At 42.7% G+C, this 24829-nt stretch overlaps 1 protein-coding gene across 2 annotated transcripts in view; it reads left to right on the top strand.

Annotated features, from left to right (window-relative positions):
- The window catches only part of RCAN2 (regulator of calcineurin 2), a 229639-nt gene that overhangs the window by 151923 nt on the left and 52887 nt on the right, over window positions 1-24829 (top strand). For both annotated transcript variants that reach the window (XM_073625247.1, XM_073625248.1), the window contains 2 exons: window positions 19191-19364; window positions 23513-23684. In XM_073625247.1, coding sequence (XP_073481348.1) covers window positions 19191-19364; window positions 23513-23684 — 346 coding nt within the window. The remainder of the gene's footprint in view (window positions 1-19190; window positions 19365-23512; window positions 23685-24829) is intronic.

The following is a 24829-nucleotide window of genomic DNA, read 5'->3' as shown; positions in this document are numbered from 1 at the left end:
AAGGTATTGCTGGGCCAGCAAGAGGGGTTGTAGTAGGACGTGGTGGCAGACGCTACATCAGCAATACACCAGTCATGTATAGTCTTTTTATAGAGTTTTATAGAAAAAACGTGTTTATTTAATTGTAATTATACATATGTGTACATTTGGGGGCAGCCACATTTACCCATTATATGTACAGAATATGTTTATTTCTTTGCAGTATTCTTTGCAGTTTTATGCAATGTGTTTTACTGCTCCCATAATACAAGTCTATACATCATTCAACTCTTTGAAATCAATGTTCTCCCTTAAGCTGGATACACACTATACAACTTTTGATGTTCGATTTCCTTTAGATTTACCTTCAACTATGTAGTGCCAGGGCCTGTCTGATTGTATACAAATTGAAAGTGTTTAGGTTTTGACCTCGTATTTATGATTTTGGTAAATCCAAAGGAAAAAAATCTAAAGAAAGTTGTATAATGCGTATCCAGCTTTAGCCTTGGTTTACACTATTGTGAACACAGACATTGCATGTGATTCACACCACACTGCGGTGCCGATCACATGCGATGTCTGTGCAATGCAAATTCAGCCATGTAATTGTATGCCTGAACTCGCATTAGATTTGCACGAAAAAGGTGCAGGAACCTTTTTTCCCCTGCACTGGAATCGGCTCGCATGGGAGTTCACACCCATGCGATCCGATTCCTGTTCAAATTCACAGCTCGCACTGCGATCTGCGAACCGATCTGGGGGTGCCATTAACTTTGTATTGACACCCGCAGTGGCTGCAAGCACTGACCAAATGCTGGTTTTCCAGCAGGGCCGTTGAACAAAAGCCGGTTGTCAGATCGGCTTCTATTGAACAGACAGCAGTACACACAGACCGAAAATCGTCAGGTTCCTGCTGAACTGGCCGATTTTCGTATACCCTGCTTTAGACCAAGTGCCTTCAGTGATCAGCACCCTGTTAGGGACTGGTCTGACATGCCCTATTCTTTGCAGAAGAAAGCTGGCCATAAATGGATCGAAATTCAACCAGTTCAGCAGGGAAGGTCAAATTTCGATCTATCTATGGCCTTTCCTGCACGACAGAAGTCGACCTAACAATCTACTTTTGTCGAACAGGATGTTGGAAAATGTTCATTTGATCAGCGGATGCCAGACTGATCAGCATATTCTGGAGTCCCTTCCTTCAGAATACAATAGCACACTGCGGAAAATTCCTCCATCCACATTGCTTGTGTGGATGGGGGGAATCTATTTGTTTATTTTCGATCAGCCCCACTGCCTGATTGAAGAAAAATGACTTATGTATGCCCAGCCTTAATAAATAAAAATGTAAAAGAGTTAGTAGGTAAATGTTGTGCAGCGTAACTAACTATGATTGTGTAGTCCAGTGGGCACTAGAATTAGTCCCGTACCTTCAGTGATCAGTAGCCTGGGAAAAGTGATGAGGGGTGTAGATAATACTATGCTATACCAGCACAGAGGGCACAAAGAAGCATTTTCATTGAGAGAGAAAAGGGCATTTTATGTCAATACAAAGCAAGAATTGGTAAACAAGATTATAATATGAAGAGGTATGGGAATTGAGGAGATACTGTACAATTGTGTGAGGCTTTAATTGGGCTTTAAAATAACTCTGTAACTTCCTGGAGCTGGCAAGCCGATCATGATGATGGTCCAGTAAAATGTATGGTGGCCCTGAACAAAGTAGGCAAGCTTCTACTTTGCATGGACCTGTCAGACTTTTTTGTTCAGGTCTGACAGGTGCTTACCCAACCTTCAAGCAGAGCAGGGGAACATAAAGTTGCTATACATTATAGTTGTTATTCATTTTTTTTTTAAATTTCCTGTTAAAGAACCACCATTGTGAAGTTGCGAAAGTTAGTTTCCTTCACCGATTTCCATTATTCTCACCTTCCAGTAAAGTCAGTGGCTCTGACACATTCTTTTAGACAAGCTCACAGTGTGAGTAGAGAAGTCGAGAACATTAGGGGAGCTTCTTCTTGCCTGATCTACAAGGCAGAACAGTGGAGGTAGGTACACTCTTGACCTGAATGCGAGAGTTCCAAGGTGAAAGCCACTATTGACCAAAAAGAACACAAAGGCTCATCTCACATTTGCCAGAACACATCTTGATTATCCCCAAGACTTTTGGGCAAATATTTTGTGGACTGCTGAGACAAAAGTTTAACTTTTTGGAAAGTGTGCATCCCGTTACATCTGGCATAAAACTAACACAGCATTTCATAAAAAGAACATCCTACTAACAGTCACACATAGTCAGGGGCTTAACTAGAAATAGCAGGGCCCCATAGCAAAATGTTGTATGGGGCCCCCCTGCAAACAGCCCCCCCCCCCACAGCTGCCCTAGTGTCAATGCAGCATGACCTGTGCCACATACAGCGTGACCTGTGCCACATACAGCGTGACCTGTGCCGAATACAGCGTGACCTGTGCCCCATACAGCGTGACCTGTGCCCCATACAGCGTGACCTGTGCCCAATACAGCGTGACCTGTGCCCCATACAGCGTGACCTGTGCCCAATACAGCCTGGTCTGCCTGTGCCCCATACAGCCCCACCTATGCAGAGGAAGAGGCAAGCCACCCAGTTTAGTAGAGAGCGGGATTGCCCGCTGTAATAGCTTTCATTTGAATTTCCCGTCTTCCCGGGGCTCATCGTCACATAGCCCCACCTCTTGGCCGACGCCTTTGATGACATCACATGTCCCGCATTGCATCGGCACTCTGTCTATCAAAGGCACCGGGCCAAAAGGTGGAGCTATGTGACGTGAGCCCCAGGAACACTGGAAGTACTAATGAAAGCTATTACATCGGGCAATTCAGCTCTCTGCTGATACGGACAGCTCGCCTCTTCCTTTCCTCTCTCTTCCCCTGGCTGGGAGACTGTGCCGGCGGTGTTCTTATCCTCACTGGGCCCCACTAGGCTGTGGGCCCCATAGCGCCCGCATGGGTCGCTATGGTGGTAGTTACGCCCCTGCACATAGTGGTGGTAGTGTGATGGTCTTTGCAGCTTTAGGACCTGAATGACTTACCATAATTTATGGAACCATGAATTCTGCACGCTACCAAAAAACCCTGAAGTTGAACATCCAGCCATCAGTTTGTGACCTCATGCGCACTTGAGTTATGCAGCAGGACAATGATCCAAAACACACCAGCAAGTCCACCTCTGAATGGCTAAAAAACAAAACAAAATTAAGGTTTTGGAGTGTCCTAGCCAAAGTCCGGACTTAAATCTGATTGAGATGCTGTGGTATGACCATAAAGGCCATTCATGCTTGAAAACCCTCCAATGTGGCTGAATTAAAACAATTCTGCAAAGAAGAGTGGGCCAAAATTCTTCCACAGCGATGTGAAACTCTCATTGCCAGTCATGGCAAATGCTTGATTGCAGTTGCCGCCGAGGGTGGCACAACCAGTTATTAGGTTTAGGGGGCAATTACTTTTTCACACAGGGCCAGGCAGGTTTGGACAGCTTTTTTTCCCTTAATAAATTAAATAATTTAAAAACTGTATTTTGTATGTACTTGGGTTATCTTTGTGTGATATTAAAATTTTTTGATGATCTGAATCATTTAAGTGTGACAAATATGCAAAAAATGAAATAAAAATCAGGAAGGGGGCAAATACCGTACTTTCTCACAGCACTGTAGTATAGCTCAGCTGAAGCGTGCTACAACATTTTTAGGATGTCTGGAATAATGTCACTTTCATTAACTGGATATAAAATGTGCCTCTGTATTGCTTAAACAGGACATAAAAGAGTCTTTTAGCGTAATGAATTCAGAAACAATTTGCACCACTCATTGTTCCTTCTGATTATACTGCTGTTGCCTGGATTGCAGATTGTAGGTCTGTAATCAGCAGCCAGTGTTCTGCTTTACAGCGATTCAGAACATTTTGTCTCGCTGTTGTATCATCCTTATGGCACAATCACTCAGGCACAAGCTGTGACTGGCGAGAGTGCCATGTGAACCTTGATCACATCAATTGCTCTGCTTTTTGTATTGTCACTTCTCTTTCAGTAATGTGCTAGAAAACTGACATGACTGCCAGGGTGACCGAGATCCATCACTGCCACTCAGCTTGAGGCTAAATTGCTTTGAAAAGTCTTTTACCACGTCTTCAGATGTAAGAAAAATTCTAGGACTTCCACATTCTAAAGAAGTCCACCGATATGAGATGACAGAACTGGCCATTTCCTAATGGTCCTGATGGGCCAATGATGACTTTAAAACAGCGCTCCCCAACCTTTTTGCCACCAGGGACCGGTTTCATGGCAGCCAATTTTCCCCGGGGCCAGGGAACTTTATATCAGTGTCCTCAGTTCCCCTTCACAGACCCCCTTTATATCACAGACCCCCTTTACAATGCAGTCCCCTTTATATCACAGACCCCCTTTACAGTGCAGACCCCTTTATATCACAGCTCCTCTTTACAGTGCAGTCCCCTTTATATCACAGCCCCCCCCCCCTTTACAGTGCAGTCTCCTTTATATCACAGACCCCCCCCCCCCTCCTTTACAGTGCAGTCCCCTTTATTTCACAGCTCCCCTTTACAGTGCAGTCCCCTTTATATCACAGCTCCCCTTTACAGTGCAGTCCCCTTTATATCACATCCCCCTTTACAGTGCAGTCCCCTTTATATCACAGCTCCCCTTTACAGTGCAGTCCCCTTTATATCACAGCTCCCCTTTACAGTGCAGTCCCCTTTATATCACAGCCCCCCCTTTACAGTGCAGTCCCCTTTATATTACAGCCCCCCTTTACAGTGCAGTCCCCTTTATATCACAGGTCCCCTTTATATCACAGCTCCCCTTTACAGTGCAGTCCCCTTTATATCACAGGTCCCCTTTATATCACAGCTCCCCTTTACAGTGCAGTCCCCTTTATATCACAGCCCCCCCTTTACAGTGCAGTCCCCTTTATATCACAGCCCCCCTTTACAGTGCAGTCCCCTTTATATCACAGCTCCCCTTTACAGTGCAGTCCCCTTTATATCACAGCCCCCCCCCCCCTTACAGTGCAGTCCCCTTTATATCACAGGTCCCCTTTATATCACAGCCCCCCTTTACAGTGCAGTCCCCTTTATGTCACAGCCCCCCCCCTTTACAGTGCAGTCCCCTTTATATCACAGCCCCCCCTTTACAGTGCAGTCCCCTTTATATCACAGCCCCCCCCCCCCCCTTTACAGTGCAGTCCCCTTTATATCACAGCCCCCCTTTACAGTGCAGTCCCCTTTATATCACAGCCCCCCTTTACAGTGCAGTCCCCTTTATATCACAGCCCCCCTTTACAGTGCAGTCCCCTTTATATCACAGTCCCCCTTTACAGTGCAGTCCCCTTTATATCACAGCCCCCCTTTACAGTGCAGTCCCCTTTACATCACAGCCCCCTTTACAGTGCAGTCCCCTTTATATCACAGCCCCGCTTTACAGTGCAGTCCCCTTTATATCACAGACCCCCTTTACAGTGCAGACCTCTTTATATCACAGCCCCCCTTTACAGTGCAACAAAGCTAATAAAGGGTCTGGAGGATATTAGTTATGAGGAAAGGTTGCGAGCACTGAACTTATTCTCTCTGGAGAAGAGACGCTTGAGAGGGGATATGATTTCAATTTACAAATACCATAATGGTGACCCCACCCCAGTATTACATTGTATACCCCTGTATATTGCGGTCATTCAGGTGCTTATCTAATAGTTTTTTGAAACTATCAATGCTCCCTGCTGAGACCACCGCCTGTGGAAGGGAATTCCACATCCTTGCCGCTCTTACAGTAAAGAACTCTCTATGTAGTTTAAGGTTAAACCTCTTTTCTTCTAATTTTAATGAGTGGCCACGTGTCTTGTTAAACTCCCTTCCGCAAAAAAGTTTTATCCCTATTGTGGGGTCACCAGTCCGGTATTTGTAAATTGAAATCATATCCCCTCTCAAGCGTCTCTTCTCCAGAGAGAATAAGTTCAGTGCTCGCAACCTTTCCTCATAACTAATATCCTCCAGACCCTTTATTAGCTTTGTTGCCCTTCTTTGTACTCGCTTCATTTCCAGTACATCCTTCCTGAGGACTGGTTGCTTTCCCCAATTGACTCTAAAATGGTGAAATTTTGCCAAAATTGCACAAATTTTACTCAAATTTTGTGAAAATGGAAATTCTCAATCTTGCTCTCCTACTTATAAGTCCACAGCAGCCAATTAGCAGACATCTACCAACAAACAGGTAAAAAGTGTCGTCTGGTTGCTATGGGATACCACACATCACATCTACATTCTGCAGCACGTTCGCTTTTGTCATGTTGCGGCAGAGTTTTACTTGGCTTTCTTTGTCAGCTCTGACCGTTCTGCTTGGCCGCCTCTCCTGGGCAATCACAAGCATAATGAACTCAATTATCTATGTATATGAATTTCTTTTCTTGTGACTGCAGCAGCGTGAGCGTAAATCATTCCAGCCTCTCTCTCTGTGATAAGTAAATACGCCACTGAGAAAAAAAAATACGTCTCCCTGCATCGGGAGGTGTGGAGTGCGGACTTCAGACATCAGGAGAAATTAGTGCCACTGCGAATGGGTCATGCATACAAATTGCGGGATTAGGACAACTTGCCTGGGTCACATGCATCAAGGCTCCATAGTCACCATGGCAACAGAACATTCACAAATACCTAAATGAAACTTGTGAATACTACAGAGATATGCATATATGGATACAATTATGTAGATTTGTTGTTATGCATTTATTTTCTGCTGAATCTTTCCAAAAAGGAACATTTGCATGACACATTGAAAGAACTTCAGAAAGCACAATGCACATTTAAAGTGAATAGGAGGAAAATATTCAAAATCAGAACAGAGAGAATCTGGAGCAGCTGTGTATGGCAACCAATCAGCTTCTATCTTCAGCCTGTTCAGTTACGCTTTGAAAATGTAAGATAGAAGCTGATTGGTTGCCATACAAAGCTGCTCCAGATTCTGACTGCTTCAGTCTTATTGATAAATCCCCCCATTAATTATATAAACCTAAAAACAATCAGTGCAATCTCTATGCAAATATTTAACAAACTAATAAAAAAAAAAGTACAAATAAATGAAGTTAACAAATATTATGGTAAAACACTCAGTAGTGATTCCACCCCACTATTTCATATAACATTATAATAGTGTAGTGCACTCAATAGTGTAGTGCAACACATTTTCAAAATTATTGCTCTTAATGTATCAATACCCCATTACAAACAGTGACCATGTAATCATATATAAAAAAAAATCAAAAGTTCAATAACCAAAAAGTTCCAATAATAGAAACATATAAAGTAAAGAAGTCCAGTGTTAATAAAAATTATGAGAAAAACACCCAAGTCACTATTTCTTTACACTTCTGTGCATATCCATCACCAGGTGAAAAACCTGCTTACCTTAAATAAATAAGAGACCCGCATTTGCTCTATATTCCCCCAGGCAGTAAATCCTCAGAGAACACCTTCTCACTCTGCTCTCCAGTATTATCATTCATTCCCCGTATAGGGTTCATATAAAACATAAATGGACAAACATTGTGTATTCTGTTTCACAAGAATACACTTACAAGTAACAATATATCAGAGCGGTAAACAGTACTGTCATCAGTCGACCCGACTCACCACCTAACCACGCCAGGAGAGCAGCGTGACATCACGGGTTTGGCTCCTCCCTCCTAGATGCATTGCGCCCTCAGTAGGAAGCCCAATAACGTACTCAACAGTTCCACATGGGTGCTATTCAGAGAATCAAAAATCATAAATCCGGTCCCCCAACCATGTCATCTCTCTGACGAAATGCGTTGGGAGAGGCTACAATGTGACGTCATCATGCATGCACGCACGCCGACCAGACACTTGTGAAACGATATAGACCAAGGTTCAGCTTATTGTCCTTCAAACTGTAGGAGGGCCAAATTGAGGCCAGCGGGAGTGGAAATTTTCCTGGCATCAGTGGGAATAAACATCACCACATTTGGTATTAGGGGGAAGAATCGTTGATGTCAGTTGGCGGAATAGTGTCTCATATCAGTGGAAGCAATAGTGTCTCGAGGGCCAGATAAAGGCAAGCAAAGGGCCTTATCGGGCCTCCTTGGAGATCACTGATATAGACTGTGAAAAAACTTTATTTTGATTCTGTATGGTTTTTCACCTCTTGGGGCTTTGTACATTTTTTTCGTTTTCACATTATTTTAATTAACCCCTTGATGCCACCTGCCTGCAAATAAGCGGCCTCTTGGCGGGCAGGCTTTGGCACCAAGCGGCCGTATATTTCCGTGAATTAGTGTAAATACAGCTGTGTCGAGAACGGCACAGTTAACGGCAGCTAAAGGAAATCTCCCGAACGCTACTTGCGATTGGGAGCTTCCCGATCATGTGAATGGCTGTCACGGTGGTCACATAATCATAAACCCCGCCTTCCATCATCCTAAACCCCTTAAAGGACCAGGAGGCGCAGCTACAAGGGGTTAATATAGGGAATAAAGGTTTTTTTTGTATATATATGTTTTTTCGCATGTACTTGTGCGATAATATTTATACACTGTGAATTATTCATACGTTGATGATAGTTTATACTGTGATTTAGTGCTGCTTTTTTGATAATTTTGCTATTCAGAGAATGCTTTGCATTTTCTGGATGAATGCAAAGCATTCTCTGATTGTACAAGGTGGAGAGCCGGATGTCACAGGCCCACCTCTCCACCTCGCGCAATCAGAGAACAATTTGCATTCAATGAGAAAATGTAAAGCGATCTCTGAATGGCGCCCATGTCGACCTGCCAAACGTCTGTGTTCACCATGCAGCAGGACAGCTGCTTGGTGCAGGACCTGGAAGCTAATGGAGATCACTGGAGTAAAGGTGACTATGCCAGTGATTTCCAGCTTCCTGGGGCATTGGTCCAAGTTACGGAAATTTCTTCCTCTCCTGTAGACGCAACAGGAAGTGAGAGGAGATCTTTCTGGTGTGTAGAACACAGTTGTCATGGGAACAAGTGTCCTCTTCGGAAGATGTCCCCTCTATTCCTGTTATGGGGATAACTCTAAACTTTGGATTCCCCCTCAATTTCATTTATTAGAGAAGGTGAATCTCCATAATAGGGTCACAGACAGCACTAAAACATGAAAGGGGTTCTAACCCCTTACCAATCTAACCCCCCAAACAGTGTTTGCCTTTTAGTTCTTCTTTAAGCTTTACACATCCGGAGTTGTGCTCCCATCTTGTAGGCATGTTACCATGGCATCACTGGGAAATTAGAGAGATAAGAGGGCTGCACTGGCGTTGTGTGAGACTGGTAGGAATGGAGTGGGCAGCCAGAAATGGGTTTTGTGATGCTCAGTTTATTGTTCAGTTGCTTGCGAAATGTTTTAATATGGATGGTGTAGGAGAAAGGTTAATTTTGACCTTGCTGTTTCTTCCTGTGTATTTGGCGAGGAGTGGAATAACACTGAAGATATAGAGGTTCTCATTGAGATTTCAAATGTCAAGTTGTTGTTTTGGCACTTCTCAGTGGATAATGATTAAATACCATCTCTTGGATCTGCAGCATGTGTGTGTGTGTATGTATATGATATATTCTGCATACTGAAGAAGGAACCGTCAGATTTCACTCTAGATAAGGCTGACCTCACATTATCTTGTATGAAACCTGCAGATCAGATGCTAAAAGCTCTTCTATTGCTCAAATATTTGATGGTGTATTCTGGTCAGACATAAAATGCTGCATTTAGGGCCCTCTCATACTTATACGTTCATACTTATACGTTCTTATACGTTCTAGGCACACCCGGCACACCCCCTGCGCACGCCTGCGGTTGCAGCTCAAATGTTAACATTGTTAGCATTGTTAAGGCGACCCATTTAATTGCAATACATGGGACTAAAAAAAGACCTACATTTTGTTTTAAACATAACATGCAGCTTGTGCTTTGTCTTGCATGCTACTGTAGAATAGTTGCCAAGTGTCCCGGATTTTGTGGGACAGCCCAGGGATTTTGAGCGCTATCCGGCAATGTGCATGTCCTGCAGGACCCAGGACACTTAGTACCAGTGCAGGGTGGCAGCAGGGTTGCTGGAACACTCTCTGCTTTCAGTGGTTTTTGCGGACTTTGGTACTGTCAGGTGGAGTGATCTCTGCTCAACAGCAGAACTATAGTCCCGTCCTATTGAGGAGAGGCAACAGCACAGGAGCGTGTGATCAGATAAGCAAAATCAATGACCACAAACGAAAGGGGGGTGAGGGTGATTAAAGAATATGTTAACCCAACATTTCATATTTCTGATATATGCCTGCTGTACCATGTACTTATATGGAAAAAAAGTATCCTGTTCTTTTTGTATTGCTTCCTTTGCGTGAAATCCCAGGTGTTCCTGCCTGTCCCTCTGCTTTCCTAAAAGATGACCAAACTGGCCTTGAGAGCACAATGTGGTCAGTTTTCTGGCTATGGTGGGAACTCAGCCTGCTCTCCTCCAATGATCAGACTTGTGCTGACAGCTCAGCACAGCCATTTATTGGGAAGACCAGTGTGTTGCTGTTTCTCCTCCCCTAGTTCCCTGAGCCTCCTATGCAATTGAGAACAGAGGGTATGTGATCATTTAAAAAGGGGGGGAAAAAAGGTGTGTATATAATGTTTTTCTATATGTATGCACAAATTGCCTTTCATTTCCATATTACACTGAATGGGTTATTTTAGGGTAAGGGTTTACACATACTTAAATTGCCACTGACAACCAGTGAAAGGGGGTGAGGGTAGTTAATTATTACTTTCACTGACCACCAATGAAAAGGGGGTGGGGGGGTTAATGCATGATAACAGACAAAAAAAAATTGACCTTTACATTTTCTTTACTACAACATGCAGCATGTGCATTGTGGTGTGCTGTACCCCAACTGTATTGCAGGCTACTGTAGTTGTGCATTGGGTTGCCATTCTAAATGAATGGCACCACACCACACATAGTGGCGCGTGTTACCGTGCATTCCATTACCATAAAGCACAGATGTCAAGCCAGCCTTAAAATGATTAAATGTACAGTGGACCACCAGCACTTTCTGCACTTGCAAGCCAAGTGAAAAACTAGAACATGTATTGGGTAAACATGAGTGACCTTTTTCCTTATCAAGTGGGGCTATGGCTGTCCTTTCCTGAATTTTGGAGTAGCTTGTATTTGGATACCTATGCTTGGTAACTATAGCATTGGCTTGGGATAGCTGACTTCAGGTTGTGGAGAGAGAGGGGTGTGAGATACCTGTCTCAAGTGTACGAGGGCCGCACATTAAAACCTTTCCAGACGCTTCAGGCGGAAGTTAACCTTCTACAACAAGCATTTTTTCAATATCTACAACTGGGACACGCCTTAAATACCCAAGCCCGCACTTATAAATTCTGTGAATGCAAAAATCAGGTATTCCATATACTGACTCAAGCTGTTTCCAAACACGACCTCAATTATATGGGACTTTAAGGGCTGAGGTACAAGAACGCACTCATATCCCTACTAGCTAAGGATGGGAGGAAGATTTAGGTCCTTTAACAGGAGAACTGTGGGAGCAGGCTTTTACGTCTCACCCTGGTGTCCTGTCACCAATTTAAAAAGGCTTACCCAACTTTTTATCCTCCATAGAGTTTACCACACCCCTGTGAAACTGACTTGTGCTCTAGGTGTGAAAGCGGTCCAACAGACTTTATTCATACAGTCATGGCCAAAAATATTGGCACCCCTGCATTTCTGTCAGATAATGCACCACTTAATAATGCCCAGAAAATTGTTGCAATTACAAATGTTTAGGCATTCTTATGTTTATTTCTTTTGTTTGTATTGGTATGACACAAAAAAGTGGAGAAACTAAAAATCTAAAACTTTCCACGCAAAACTCCAAAAATGGACTGGACAAAATTATTGGTACCCTCAATTTAATATTTGGCAGCACACCACTTGGCAAAAAATAACTGAAATCATCTTATACCACATTACTGGACTTTTGGACCACTCTTCTTTCCCAAACTGCTCCAGGTCTCTCAAATTGGAAGGGTTCCTTTTCCCAACTACTGGTTTGAGATCTCTCCACAGGTGCTCTGTGGGATTTAGATCTGGATTTAGATGCCCAAAACCCCACAGATACTGGTGAGATGTCATGTCTCTTTTTTTTTCAAATCTTTCCTCTACCTATTAGGTTAATCTACCATTAGACCCAAAACTTTGTCTTCTTAATCTGCTAGATGACTCTCTTGTGCCTAGTTAGTTGGAAGATTCTATTACAAGATTGCTCTACGTAGCTCAGAAAGTAATTGCCCCAAAATGGATGTCCCCTAGCCCTCCCATGCTTAGAAAGTGGAAATATCAAGTTATTACTGTTATTTCTAGGGAAAAGCTAGTATATTACCAAACTGCGTTTTTGAATTTGATAAACTTTGGAAGCCCTGGCTGGTCACGCCTGGTCTAGCTCCATTTCACTTGATTTCAGACAGGTTACTCTCCCTGTAAATGTGGAGTTCCTACTTTGTACTTAAAGACGAGCTACAGTCTTCTCCAAGAATTTTAAATAAACACATGTTTATTCTTCTTAATTATCACTCTTCCTACACTGTGTTTTTGGTTACATTATACAAAATATTCTTAACGCCCAGATTACTGCCTAACGATTTAATGGTTGGTAATTACGATGAGTATCCGTATGCTTACAGAAAATGTGTTTAAATCTGTTTGGTGTTACTCGACTTCTCGCTGTATAATGGATCATATTGATTTGTCTGTTTGTTACGTGCCGCTTGTGCGGTTGTATGTTTATTTTTGTTCAATATCTGTTTATTAAAGATTAAGCTCTGGTTCACACCAGTGCAGCTTTGTGCTATTTCAGTGCCGCAGATCAGTGCACTTTGCACCTCCGATTTCATTGCGGCTTGTCACTTTGTTTAACAGAAGTCTATGCAAGTCGCAGTGAAATCGAAAAAAAGTAGTGCAGGAACCATTTTCAAAGTCGCTGCGAATTTAGTCGCGGCAATTTGAATGGTTCCATTGTCGGCAATAGGGTGCAACTTGTCATGCTGTCAAATCGGAACTGTCAAATTGCATGACAAATCGCACTGATGTGAATGAGGGCTAAACAAAGATATACAAAGCATTAACAGTGTTTACCGTTAAATGTGAACCAGAAATCTTTACAAGAAGAAACATTTGGGATGTGGTGAACCCGAGGACCATGAGTGGCAAGTCGGAAGGGTCAGTAACCAGTAGATAGCAGTATGGTTTCGGGTGATTATTATTTTGTCAGCAGAATCAACAACAGAAGTTATACCAGAAAAAAAGGAATGGTTGGAGAGAGATGGAAAACATCAGTAGAAAAGGGAAAGCAGGTAAGGTAGAAAAAAAAAGGTTGGGAAGAGGAAGAAGGGGGTAGGAGAGGGGTACTGATTACAGTTGGCACAGGCATTATCACTAAAAGGAAACAAGAATCGTAAGTGATATATGACCATTATGATGCTACACTGTGAGAGATTCTGAGATGATATATTTATAGACAGTAGAATTCTTAAACTCGAACCAAGAGGCCCATATTTTAGAGTGCCGAGCTACAGTCCCCTTTGCAATATGAGTTAGGTCTTCCAAAAGACAGACATTTCCTGATCTACGTAACCATTGAGCCAGGGATGGTACTGAGGCTTGTCCCCACAGAGTGGGAATTAGGCCCCTTTCACATGGGGTGGACTCCGCCAGAAGTCCCCTGCCCAGCAGGAAATCTGTCCGTTGACTCCCTCTGAGCAGGCAGATGGCTAGTTCATGTCCGCTCTGCTAATGCAGATCAGACACAGACACAGCCTGCACCCCTCAATGGATGGTCGGGTGTAAACGGGCCACCTGTTCATTTACACCCGACTAACATCCAATCCACCCAACAGAGGGGGAACAGATCCCCATCCGTCTGTCTTTAGCAGATCGGATTGGATTTTGGCAAGGGTCAATGGACACATGTTCCTTTACATCTGCCGCTCCATAGAGGGCAATGGCTGGTCCAACCGGGTCCATCTGAAAAACTGACAGGCGGACCCCACTGGTCTGCCGGCGTGAAAGGGGCCTAAGGGATTTTGCTGCATTCAGGAGATCAAGGGTAACAGACCTATTTTATTGGCTGGTTGGTTTGGTTGTACAGTGGAACAATATTATACAAGGGTCATGAGGAATACTACAGCTGTGGATCAAACCTATAAGATGAAACACCTCTTGCCAATAAAGATGGATATGCGGGCATGAGAAGCTGGGTTACCACACTCCCTGGTTGAAAGTTTCTAACAAAAAAGATCTGATATAAAAGAAAAAAATCACACTTTTGCATTGCGGTGCATTATGGTAACAAGTTGCGATGCCATTCAATATGCAGTGCCTTGAAAAAGTATTCATACCCCTTGAAATTTTCCACATTTTGTCATGTTACAACCAAAGACATAAATGTATTTTATTGGGATTTTATGTGATGGATCAACACAAAGTGGCACATAATTGTGAAGTGGAAGGAAAATGAGTAATGGTTTTTGAAAATGTTTTCCAAATAAATATGTGAAAAGTGTGGTGTGAGTGAAGTATAACTAAATAGATAATTGAATCAGTATAAGGTGAGTATATTAATTACCAATAATATTGTCATGTTCAAAAAAGTGCTTGTGGATAAATTGTAAAAACAAATATAAATAAATATGCATACAGTGATCTTACACAAAAATGATCAAATCCTTAATTACTAAAAAAATTCCAAAGTTCATAAGTGACTATTAAGTAATTGACAGAAAAAGGTGGTGAAGGTAAATTAAGTCCATTCATAAAAAGTTCAGTGAATCACATGGAGGGGGATCACATATCCACAGTTCGTTTAAACATCGCCCTTGTAGGTGAAGAGGGAGGAAAGGAGTATGAAGAGGAATCCCAGCAACCGGTGACTTCAGGGGCAAAAAGGATGGACCCTTACCGAACATGGTGGACCTCCTTAATAGCAAGATCTTGTGAGCATGGAGATACAGCCCTCTGCAGGGACAGATGGATGGCAGCGTCTGAATCCTCGTTCCGACAGGAGGCAGTTCCGGCGTCTCAGACTGAAGGAAGGCACTCGCTCCTCTGCTGCCACTTCCAGCAACGTCTTCTCTCTACTTCCAGGAAGTCACCGGTTGCTGGGATTCCTCTTCATACTCCTTTCCTCCCTCTTCACCTACATGGGCTATGTTTAAACGAACTGTGGATATGTGATCTCCCTCCACGTGATTGGTGTATCTTCACTGAACTTTTTATGAATGGACTTAATTTACCTTCACCACCTTTTTCTGTCAATTACTTAATAGTCACTTATGAACTTCGGAATTTTTTTTAGTAATTAAGGATTTGATCATTTCTGTGTTAGATCACTGTATGCATATTTATTCATAAGCACTTTTTTGAACATGACAATATTATTGGTAATTAATATACTCACCTTATAATGATTCAATTATCTATTTAGTTGTACTTCACTCACATTTCTATTCATTGGATTGCAAGCGCACTTAGTATATTCTTCTGAGTTTATTACACCGATATTAGTGTTTTTTTGTTGCAGCTGCAATTTAAGGTGTCTTATAGCTCTTTAGCGTTGTTCCTTTTTTCTTTATGAAAAGTGTGGTGTGCATTTGTATTCAGCCCCCCTGAGTCAATACTTTGTAGAACCACCTTTTGTTGCAATTACAGCTGCAAGTTTTTTTTGGGGATGTCTGTACCAGTTTTACACATCTAGAGAGTGACATTTTTGCCCATTCTTCTTTGCAAAATAGCTCAAGCTCTGTCAGATTGGATGGAGAGCGTCTGTGAACAACAATTTTCAAGTCTTGCTACAGATTCTCAATTGGATTTAGGTCTGGACTTTTACTGGGCCATTCTAATCCATGAATATGCTTTGATCTAAACCACCCCATTGTAGCTCTGGCTGTATGTTTAGGGTAGTTGTCCTGCTGGACAACTCAGTCTCAAGTCTTTTGCAGACTTGAACAGATTTTCTTGTAAGATTGCCCTGTATTTGGCTCCATTCATCTTCCCATCAACTCTGACCAGCTTCTCTGTCCCTGCTGAAGAAAAGCATCCCCACAACATGATGCTGCCACCACCATGTTTCACGGTGGGGATGGTGTGTTCAGGGTGATGTGCAGTGTTAGTTTTCTGACAAAAATAGCATTTTGCTTTTAGGCCAAAAAGTTCAATTTTGGTCTCATCTGACCAGAGCACCTTCTTCCACATGTTTGCTGTGTCCCCACATGGCTTCTCGCAAACTGCAAACGGGACTTTTTATGGCTTTCTTTCAACAATGGCTTTCTTCTTACCACTCTTCCGTAAAGGCCAGATTTGTGGAGTGCACGACTAATAGTTGTCCTGTGGACAGATTCTCCCACCTGAGCTGTGGATCTCTGCAGCTCCTCCAGAGTTACCATGGGCCTCTTGGCTGTTTCTCTGATGAATGCTCTCCTTGCCGGCCTGTCAGTTTAGGTGGACGGCCATTTCTTGGTAGGTTTGCAGTTATGCCATATTCTTTGCATTTTCAGATGATGGATTGAACAGTCCTCCATGAGATGTTCAAAGCTTGAGATATTTTTTTTTTAACCTAACCCTCTACGCCACACTTTTCAGATACTTATTTGTAAAAAAAATTGAAAACTATTTATCATTTTCCTTCCACTTCACAATTATGTGCCACTTTGTGTTGACCTATCACATAAAATCCCAATAAAATACATTTACGTTTTTGGCTGTAACATGACAAAATATGGAAAATTTCAAGGGATATGAACACATCAAAGCAATAACCCAGTGTTCATGCACATTAAATTTTCATTTTTGGTTTAGATATGATATACAAGTAAAGGTTTGTGTGACCATCAGATGCTGTTTGAAGTGTACACCGCCTTGGAGATATGGTGGTCTCCAGCCCAGACTGTCTGGATTGTGTGCGTCTTTAGCAATAGTAGTGTGAGAACTCTCGAGGTGCCGTTACTTGACTCGGCATGTGAAATTCTGGGAACATTGTGTTCTAGCTAAAGATGTTTTTTTTTTTTGTTTTCCCTTTTTTCTCATTTATATGGAAGCTGACATCACTAGGTAAGTGTTGTTTGAACCAAGCAGACAGTCACATCGTGATACTTGGTTCCTGAGTGCTTCATTGTCTAGAATATGTGATTTGAAGATTACAGCTTTGCTCTTCTTTCAGTTTAAAGAGAACCTTTCATGGAATAAATACCTATGCTGCCATTCCTCGCAATGGTGAAAATGATCACTCTGGACTTTTTTTTTTAAATATTTTTTTTTAATACGTTTTTATAGAGGCTTAAAAAAGGTTGGAATTGAAAAAAAACGAAGTTGTCTGTAGTGGATGGTATTACAAATTGGAAGGCTGTCAGGAAATAGGATCCTGACGAGCAGAAAATAAAAATGTTGGTGGATAGAAACTGCCATGGCCAATGACTTGTTGGACAGACAGGGTAAAATATATATGTATAGGTTCTAGAAATACAGTTTAAAGGGACCAACTAAGTGACTGCAATTACTGTACAGATCAAGTGATTCAGCATTGCCCAGCTCTTTGAGCCCTTTCACATTGATGCGTTATGGCTGTGTTTTTTTTAACTTGCTAAAAACGCAAGTAAAATGTTTCCCTTTAAAGTGGTTGTAAACCTCCGACATGAAATATGAACAAAGCATATCCCTCTATAGTGCATACTTGTCTCAATTAAGAGCACTGAGTGTCAGTTCTGTCTGTTGCCTAGTCCTAGACGTACCTGTACGTCGTTTCATGCAATAAATACTGTGGGTGCGCGCGTGCAGGTCCGGCGGACTCGATGCCAATATGTAAACAAGGTGGATCCCTGTTCATACAGAGGACAACATGGAGATCTGTGTTCCTAGTGATCAGGAACAGTGATCTCTGTGTTGTCCCAGTGAGCCCAGCCCCCCACAGTTAGAACACACCCAGGGAACACAGTTAACCCCTTGATCGGCCCCTACTGTTAACCCCTTCCCTGCCAGTGTCATTTATACATTGATCAGTGCATTTTTTTTAGCACTGATCACTGTAATAATGTCACTGGTCCCTAAAAAGTGTCACTTGGGGTCAGATTTGTCCGCAGTCCTGCTAAAAATCGCAGATCGCCACCATTACCAGTAGAAACATAAAAAAAAAAGTCCATAAATCTATCTCCTATTTTGTAGATGCTGCAACTTTTGATATTGGCCTAAACTGATGAATACATTTTTTTTTTATTTTTTTTTTTGGATATGTATTATAGCAGAAAGTAAAAAATATTTATTTTTTTTTAAATTGTCAGTCTTTTTTTGTTCTTCTTAGCGCAAAAAATAAAAACCGCAGAGGTGATCAAATACCACCATACGAAAGCTCTATTTGTGGGAAAAAAGGGCATCAATTTTGTCTGGGTAGAACGTCGCACAACCGCGCAATTGTCAGTTAAAGTGACGCAGTGCCGTATCGCCAAAAACGGCCTGGTCATTAAGGGGGTAAATCCTTCCGGGGCTGAAGTGGTTAAAGCATGACATGTTAGGTATCTATTCACTTGGCGTAACATCATCTTTTATATTTTACCAAGAAACTGGCCTATGTTTTCTGCACTAGGATTCATTAAAGTGTATTTTTTCCAAAAAAAATTGCGTTTGAAAAACCACTGCACAAATACCATGTGACATAAAAATTTGCAACGATCGCCATTTTATTCTCTAGGGTCTCTGCTAAAAATATATATATAATGTTTGGGGGGTTCTAAGTAATTTTCTAGCTAACTACTTTCTACTGATTTAAACTTGTAAACAAAAAGTGCCAGAAAAGGCTTGGTCGCCTTTTGCAGGTAAAATAACTCTTCTGTATGTATTTTGTCTGTGTATTTAGCTGTTTGCCACATATAGCCATTCACTTGTATATATATGCTCCCCAGTCATGGGAAAGTGCCTGGAAATTTTTGCTAGGCATATAAAATGCCTACTACTGTCCGTGTGTATGAACACAGCAGCACACGGTCAATAGTTGCAGCATTGTTGCATGCCACCGGAGCCCCTAGTTGTGTTTATTTTATAATATATAGTTTCAGCACAATATAATACAACTACATTCTATGCATAGCTTTTCATAAGAATTTGTCTTTGTTTTTCTAGGAAAAATTTGAAGCCCTTTTCCGAGCGTATGATGATTGCGTCAACTTACAGCTATTCAAGAGCTTCAGACGAGTTCGGATAAACTTCAGTAACCCCAAGGCAGCAGCACAAGCTAGGATAGAGCTCCACGAAACACAGTTCAGAGGGAAAAAACTAAAACTATATTTTGCACAGGTGTGAATTTTTTTCTTAATTTCAAAAACTACATTTAGCAATACATATACATGTGTACCATGATTAAAGTAGAAGTATGGCCAAAGCTCGTTTGGCTATACTTTCCCTGTGGATCACAGGAATGTAGCTCGTTCTGCACTCCTGTGACCCGTTTTCAGCAGACAGCGGGCTGAAGCCAGCTGTCGGTTGACGTCACTGAGCGGATCCAGATTCAGGAAGGGTCTGCCCACATACCTGCACCGGCGACCGGCTCAGCCTCTCAGAAAGTGACCGAGAGCCTGAGCCAGCCGCTCTGCCCCCTCCACAGCCCAGCGCTCCAGTGAGCATGGGGGGTGTAGAGCAGACAGCTGTGACTGACAGTCACCAGCTCTCTGCTCAGTGAGAACCAAGCGATTGGCGGTGTTTGATTGCTCAGTTCTCAGTGTTAGAGCCTGCGGGGGACTGATGCTGCATCCGCCTAGGTAAGTATGATTCAACAAAAAAAATCCCATATATCTCTTTTAGTGAATAACTTACAAGTATATCAAATGACCTACTAAGATCAACAAGGGCCTTTAAGCCAGGTCACTTTCACTTTACAGTAATGTGTTTCGGCCAAGTCTGCCAATGAGCTGATCACATTTCCAATGTACTATGAAATTCACTGTGGATGTGCCCGTAGCTCCCAATTTTATGCTACAGTGTAAAGGATTGAGATTTAAAGGGTCATTCTCTTGAAATTAGTTGTTCAGTTATAAATCGGTTCTGGAAGGCTGAGCTACATGCTCCTCCTAATCAGTCCAGTAGCAATAGCCCCTTGCAATGGTTAATGGCTCAATACCATTTTCTCCCAATCTTCTTAATCTGGGATGGCCTTATACAAGTTGCAGCAGTTTGCAGGCTGGAAACTCAAGGACCAAGTGCAAAGTCCCTCAGAGGTATAACAAATGTCAGTGGTATAACTCTACAGCAACTACCAAGCTCAAAAATATTAGTTTTTCATGGAGAAGCTCATTAAAGAAAATGCAGGAAAACATCTGTCACCTGAGAATCTATATATAAACTCCAAGGTGACTTCCATTATCCTTTTATTGTACAGTAGGTAAAATGGTGTGGAATGGAGGAGAAAGTATGTTGAAACCTTCATTTGGAGGGGTTTCAGAAATGGCCCTTCCCAAACAGGATATTTCCCTAAACCTGTAAGTAAATAGGAGAACCAGAACCTTCGCTAAGTGGAAGAGTAGGTTTGTTAATAAAGCTGGCAGTGCCTCCACCCTGGACCGGACCTCCGTGAACTGAGGGGATCCCCTTCCTGGGCAATTAACCAGTAATCTAATTAAAGTAATTGACAGAAGGGGAACCACTGCAGCCAGCTTATAACATTACCCATAATTATATAGATGCACACCAGTGAAATAATACAAGCTTTATATAAGAAGAGACCAATAATAGTACATACATTCAATGTACAAACAGATATTATCAGCATTGCTGGGGGATTTGTGCACATATACCCAGGTATGTAAAAAAGTTATTTATAGAGATACCTCCAGATGAATGTTGCAGCAAAGTCATATTGCAGGACCCCCCAAGATGTGGCATCTGTCTTTGTGTCGGAGACCTGAAGACAAGATCTATGGTGATGAGTAGACCCTCCAGCTGTTACCCAACCAGCTTGGAACACAGTCCTAGTTATCTGGCACTGTGCATGTGAGATAGTAATATGTCAGATAGTAATATGAGAGATATTCTGTTTGCCATGAGGATTCAGCAATACTCTCAAGAAGTGATGGGCAGCTGCAGTTAAAGTAATTGTAAAGTCTAGTTTCTTTTTTCTAAAAATAACAATCATGTTATACTTACCTGCCCTGTGCAGTAGATTTGCACAGAGCAGCCCAGATCTTCCTCTTCTCGGGTCCCAGTTCGGCTCTCCTGGCCCCTCCCTCCTGTCGAGTGCCAGCACAGCAAGCAGCTTGCTATGGGGGCACTCGGAACCGAGTCACAGCTCCCTGTGTCCATTCAGACATGGCCCTGCCCCCCTCTCTCCTGAATGGCTAACTGATGCTGATTGACAGCAGTGGGAGCAAATGGCGCCACTACTGTGCCACAGCCAATCAAGAGGAGAGTCCCGAACGGCCAAGGCATACGTGGACATCGCTTGAGAGACATGGGGCTCAGGTAAGTATTAGGGGGTGCTGGGGCGGCTGCTGCACACAGAAGGCTTTTTATCATAATGCATAGCATTAAGATAAAAAAAAAAACCTTCTGACTTTACAATCCCTTTAAAGTGGTTCTAAAGCCTAAACATATTTTACCCTAAGTGCCAGTTCACACTAGACGCGGCACGACTTGCAGGTCGCCTCACCGAGGCGACCTGCACACGACTGCCGGGGCGACTTGCAAGACGACTTCTGTATAGAAGTCTATGCAAGTTGCCCCCAAAGTAGTACAGGAACCTTTCTTCTAAGTTGGAGCGACTTGCGTCGCTCCGATTAGAACGGTTCCATTGTACAGAACGGGAGGCGACTTGTCAGGCGGCTAGGTCGCCTGACAAGTCGCCCCCGTGTGAACCGGCCCTAATGCATTCCGTGAATTAACCACTGCAATACAGGGCACTTTCACCCCCTTTCCGCTCAGGCCAATTTTAAGCTTACAGTGCTGTCGCATTTGCGCGGTCATACAACACTATACACAAACAAAATTTTTATAATTTTTTTCCCCACAAATAGAGCTTTCTTTTGGTGGTATCTGATCATCACTGGGTTTTTTAATCTTTTGCTAAAAAAATAAAAAATACTGAACATTTAAAAAAAAAAGTTTTTCTTCGTTTCTGTTATAAAATTTTGTAAATAAGTGCGTTTTCCCCTTCACTGACGAGCATTGATGAGGCTGTACTGACGGGCACTGATGAGGCGGCACTGATGGGCATTGATGAGGTGGCACTGATGGGTACTGATGATGAGGCACTAATATGCAGCACTGGTGGGCACTGATAGGTGGCAATGATGGGCACCGATAGATGGCACTAATAGGCAGCACTGATGAGGAGGCACTGACAGGCATCACTGATGAGCACTGATTGGCATCCCTAATGTGCACTGATTGATATCCTTGATGGGCACTCATTTGCATCCCTGGTGGGCACGGGTTGGCTTCCCTGGTGGGCACAGGTTGGCATTCTTCATGGGTCTGCACTGATAATGCGCCCCCCTGTCAGGAGAGCCACTGATTGGCTCTCATCTACTCGTGCCTTGTCAGCGCGAATAGAAGAAAAGCTGATAAACGACACTTCCTGGTTGGACACAGCTGATCACATGGTAAAGAGCCTACGTAATAGGCTCTTTACCTAGATCACACGGCACTACCTATTGTTGCATTGCGCGCTCCCTGTGGGCATGCATGAGCGGCTTATTCTGCTGGATGTCATATGACGCCCAGTCAGGATAATAGAGCCACCCCTTGGCCATCATTTTGCATTCGGCAGGTGGGAAGTAACATATAAAAACAATGGGGGAGCGCTGTTCCAAAGGATGGTTAAAAGTCAATAAAGAAAAATCCATCAGCTATCAATCAAAGCCAGTGATGAGGGAGCGTGGGACAGGGTCGAGTCCTGCTGTCTGTGTCAGTGGATGCAGCAGTGGAGCTTGGGAGCAAACATGCACAAGTGCCCCCCCTGAGAAGCAGCTTTTCAATGTGGGCATTGGATAGGAAGGAGGGGCCAGGAGCCCAGTGGGGGACCTAGGAAAAGGTGGTTCAGGGGCCACTCGAGGCAAGTATTGACATGTTTGTTATTTTCTTTAATTTTACCTTTACAATCTCTTTAAACTATTAGAGCATAGAAATACTTGCATAATTGTCTCTTCTGATTTGGTATTAGCAGCATGGGCAGGACATGTGGCTGAGACCTTCTCTCTCTCCCCATTTCCTCCTTCCAGGATCTTTTCCCAACAACCTCAGAGTCAGAAAGTGACATACATAACATTACATTTCAGTGTGATACTAGCAGCTAACAGTAGAGGGTAGTAGAGATCCCTACAATCTGTTTCCCCATTACATCCAGTGATCGTCTTTCTTTCTGTAATTCGAGACCAAAAGGGAACAATCAAGAGAAATACTTTGTAAAGTTTTACATACACTTTAATATAAATGAGTTAATTTCACATATACAGGTGCAAACAACAGAGACAGGCGGAGACAAACTACATCTGGCTCCCCCACAGCCGTCTAAACAGTTCCTCATCTCACCTCCCGTGTCACCTCCTGTTGGCTGGCAGCCCATAGATGACGCCACACCAGTAATTAACTACGACCTTCTTTATGCAGTGGCCAAGCTTGGACCAGGTAAGGATCCTTTCACGTCTCACAGGATAGAACTAAAGCTGTCTATTATATGCAGGTTGAGCTGCTCATATTTTCACCTATACAGTGGAACCTTGGATTGTGAGTAACGCGGTTAACAAGCATTTCGCAATACGAGCTATTAATTTTTTTAAATCCTGACTCGGTTCGCGAGTGTTGTCTCGCAAAACTAGCAGGATTCAAGCCTCTGTGGTGTGCAGTACCACATTTGGCCAGAGGTGTTGGGGTGCTGGGGACACTCTGAGCCGTTCGGAGCCGCTCAGAAATTCTCGGAAACACTCGGAAATACTCAGAAACACTCAGAAATACTGAGTTCCCGAGGGTTTCTGAATGCATCCGAGCGGTCTCCGAGTATTTCCAAATCTCTCCGGAGCCCCCCACCTCTGGCCACATGCGGCATGCAATAGATGTCAATGTGGAACTAATTATCTTTGTTTCCATTGACTTCTATGAGGAAACTCGCTTTGATATACGAGTGCTTTGGATTACAAGCATTCTTCTGGAACGGATTATGCTCGTAATCCAAGGTTCCACTGTATTTACAACCTGATGTGCAACAGATGTGTTCATATAAAGTGATGGCAACATTCTAAATCAAAGAGGGGAACTTATTTACAGTATTGGGACTTTCTAGCTACAAAAACATGAATCTTTCCAAAAAGTCAATATAAAACTTTCTTGCTGACCAAGCCTTTTCTGGAACTTTTTGTTCAAATTAGTATTTTTTTTTTTTTTTGCTAGAAAATTACTTAGAATCCCCAAACATTATATATAAATGTTTACTTTTTATTTTTACACTGTCCCTTTAGTTCTTAAATTTTTGTGATCACTTTTATTCATATTACAAGGAATTAAAAACATCCCTTGTAATAGAAATGAGCACGACATGTCCTCTTTATTGCAAGATCTGAGTCAAAAAGACCCCAGATCTCTCATTTACCTTTAAAAGCAAAAGAAAAAAATTTTGATGTAAAAAAAAAAATAATAATAATAATTTGTTTATGCTAGAGAACCGGAAGTGACATCAGAGGTCGCTCCGGTCCTCCAAGGGCATAGAGCCGAGTAGGGGCTATCTTGCCCTCACATCCTGCCCAGCAAATGGCCGCATTGCATCGCTTTGGGGTTTT

The sequence above is a fragment of the Aquarana catesbeiana genome, linkage group LG04 (assembly GCF_042186555.1).
Source record: "Aquarana catesbeiana isolate 2022-GZ linkage group LG04, ASM4218655v1, whole genome shotgun sequence".
Lineage (NCBI taxonomy): Eukaryota > Metazoa > Chordata > Amphibia > Anura > Ranidae > Aquarana > Aquarana catesbeiana.
The sequence above is the reverse complement of the archived record's forward strand: the minus strand, read 5'-3'. Positions and strand labels throughout refer to the sequence as shown.